The 3,065-nt window shown below is 47.7% G+C and overlaps 1 protein-coding gene across 1 annotated transcript; it reads right to left on the reverse strand.

Annotated features, from left to right (window-relative positions):
* Window positions 1-461: 461 nt before the first annotated feature.
* LOC306917229 (elongin-C-like) lies at window positions 462-800 on the reverse strand (the record flags this gene model as incomplete). The annotated part of the gene is made up of 1 exon (XM_079495362.1): window positions 462-800. The coding sequence occupies one exon, from the start codon at window positions 798-800 to the stop codon at window positions 462-464; it is 339 nt and encodes a 112-aa protein (XP_079351488.1).
* Window positions 801-3,065: the final 2,265 nt, after the last annotated feature.

The raw sequence follows: 3,065 nt of genomic DNA on the forward strand, positions 1-3,065 counted from the left end.
CATATATACAATGCGTATATACAAAGAGTATTGAGACCCAGGATGACACATGTTGTTTTTTGTTTGTTTAGTTCTACAGTATAGCCTACTTTTGCAAGGTAGCAGATATACAAGCTCGTATAACGTGTCACATCTTGTGACCCGCGTTGTGAAAGTGTATATCGGCCGGCTATCTATCCAGGGGAGCATAAATCAGGCTTTGTTCTCCAACAGTCTCATGCTAGCTACTTCCCTTTTTGACTGTGTGTGGGACAGCAGTATTCGAGTATATGCCTACATATTGTTTTTGTTTTTTTAAGTTTGATTTTGTCTTTCTTTCTCCCCCTTTGATACTTTTTGTTGTTATAATTGTCACCAAACAAACCTTTTAGATTTGAGGCTGGGGATTCTGGGGGTCACAGTCGTTTCAACGTTCATCTCTTTCTCTCTCTCTCTCTCTCTCTCTCTTTTTTAGGGGCGTTTTAACAACGCAAGAAGTCCGCAACCATGAGCAGCTCCCTGGCGACGTCCGCTGTGATTTTAAAGTCAGGAACGTCAGTCGATGCCGGGTCGGAGTAGCGCTTCTTGTAGGCCAGGTACTTGAAGACCAGATCCAGCAAGTCCGAGGACACGTCCTTGAGGACCACCTCCTGGGTCTCGTCCTCCTCGTACGGGTAAGACAGCATGTCTGTGAGGGTCTCGGACATCACGGCCAATTCTCTCAATACTCTCCTGGCCTGGCCGTCCGATGCGACAAGCTTCACATACGTGGAGCCTGGGCCTTTGCAGTCACTGTAGCTTTCCTCTGCGACACTGGCCATTTTGTGTTTTTGGAGTATTCTGCTCGTAATTCAACGCTACTAGTAGAAAGTCTTATGTTATGTTAGCTGTGACGTTCAGGGGTTTATATGCTGATAATTTGTGATGTGGCATGACATCAGCTGCGTGACATCACCTGCCATGGAACCAACAGTGTAATTTGACCGTATATGGAGCTCTGATGTCAGTGCAAAACAATGTTGCTATAGGCAACCGTTTCTGATGTCACCTGCCCATATATGGAGATTCTCTGATGACTTTGTTTAGGCAACGTTTCATGCCCATGGCAACGTGCCTGGATTATGCCCAAATATGGGCATGCCTGATGTTACAATTCTCAATACTATTTGATGTGCACACAATCTCCTCAGTTAACAATAATGGCATCATAATTGACGTTGAGAATAAATACCAGCACTCACGTTGTGTCCTTTTAGGATTCTTGTTTTATTTTTCGAAAACTAAAACAAGAATCCTAAAAGTATATCTTCCTGAACCGTGCATCCGTTACACCATTACGTGGAATTATTCAACGAGTGCTTGCTCTCGCTTTCTTTTCGTCACTGTCTGTCTGTCTGTCTGTCTGTCTGTCTGTCTGTCTGTCTGTCTGTCTGTCTGTCTGTCTGTCTGTCTGTCTGTCTGTCTGTCTGTCTGTCTGTCTGTCTGTCTGTCTCTGTCTGTCTGTCTGTCTGTCTGACTGTCTCCTTGTTATGCCCATATATGGACATCTCTGTACCTGTCTCTCTGTGACATCTCCTGTGTCCCTTTTATGCCCATATATGGAGATATCTGTATTTGTCTGCCTGCATCTCTTTTATGCCCATACATGGATGCATGATGAATTGTAGATCCGCGACGCAAAAGAAACAGTGCCATATTGGGCAATGCTGGTGACAGCATGTGGTACTACGCCACAAATTGACATTTATAAAGCCCATTGACCATCGTCCTTTCACTCGTACAAGGTCGTGATCGTTGCGGCGGGTGGTGGAAAGGCCATTCACATAATATCGATCGACCGGAGCTAAATACGGGACAATAATGGAGCTTTACGGATTAACGACCCCGGTGGAGAATCTCCTGGAGGTGATGCAGGAAGGAAAGTTCGCACACGACGTGGATCAGCTGGAGATTTACGGGCGGCAAAAAGAGGTGGGATTCTTTGCGATCCTCCTCGGGAACATGATGTTGACCTTGCGGGGCCTCGTCCCCGCCTTCGCGCTGCACCTCGCGCCCGTGGGCCTCGCCTTTCAGTGGGTCCTCTTCATGGCGGGCGCGTACTGCCTCGTCACGGGCATCGTCCTCCATCAGGTCCGGGACGCGTCTTCGGAACTCAAGCAGCTCCTGGACGGCAAGTACATGCTGATGACGCTGGGCTCGCTCCTGGCCGTCCTGGGTGGTTTCGACGCTTTTGACATTCTCTGTTTTTTGAAGAATGTGACGTTGTATTTGGTTTTCGTGCATCTGTGTAGCATGAAAACGTACAACGGTCCCGGCAGTCTGCGTTCCATCTATCTCGGCTCAATGATTGCCGTTTTAGGCTGGAGCTGCGTTCTGCACGTGGGGAGGTGTGTGCTTCAGGCTCTATGAACATATTTCCATTTTGGAAATAACTCTTCCTACTTCCGGCCTGGTCTTTTCCGACTTCCTTCACTTACTTACTTCAGGTGTAACCGATGATACTAATTACTAAGGCTCTGTTCCATTTAGTGTGCACTGCAGTGGTTCTCAAACGTTTTAATTTCAATGATGCACTTCCCTTCCGGGGAATACTGTGGGTGGCCTGGCTGTCACCCACAGTAAAAACGTCAGCCTCTAACCCAGGGTTCCCCAATTAATTTTCCTCGAGGGCCATATTTTGACTAGGGTACCAGGCTGGGGGCCGAGTCCGCACGCGTGAGGTCGAGGTCTTGCCCTGAAAATTAATTTTCAGGGCAGGACCCCATTTGAAAAGGATGCCCAGTTTGACATGCATAGGCCACTGACCCCCATTTAATGCCATTTATATCTGGGACCCCCCCCCCCCCCCCAAAAAAAATAAAATAAATAAATCTTCCGCGGGCCGCAAGGGGGCGCACCGCGGGCCGCAAATGGCCCGCGGGCCGCCTATTGGGGAACCCTGCTCTAACCCTTCTAGGTCCATTTGGTTACATTTGTACACTCAAGAACACACAGGGATTTTACTCCTAACAGCACTATAGCAAGCAGCAGTAAAATAAAAAAAAAGGAAAAAGGTGGATGAATGGAGTTCCAAATCATGCAGAGTC

The sequence above is a fragment of the Electrona antarctica genome, assembly GCF_951216825.1.
Source record: "Electrona antarctica genome assembly, chromosome: 24".
NCBI classification, from domain to species: Eukaryota; Metazoa; Chordata; class Actinopteri; order Myctophiformes; family Myctophidae; genus Electrona; species Electrona antarctica.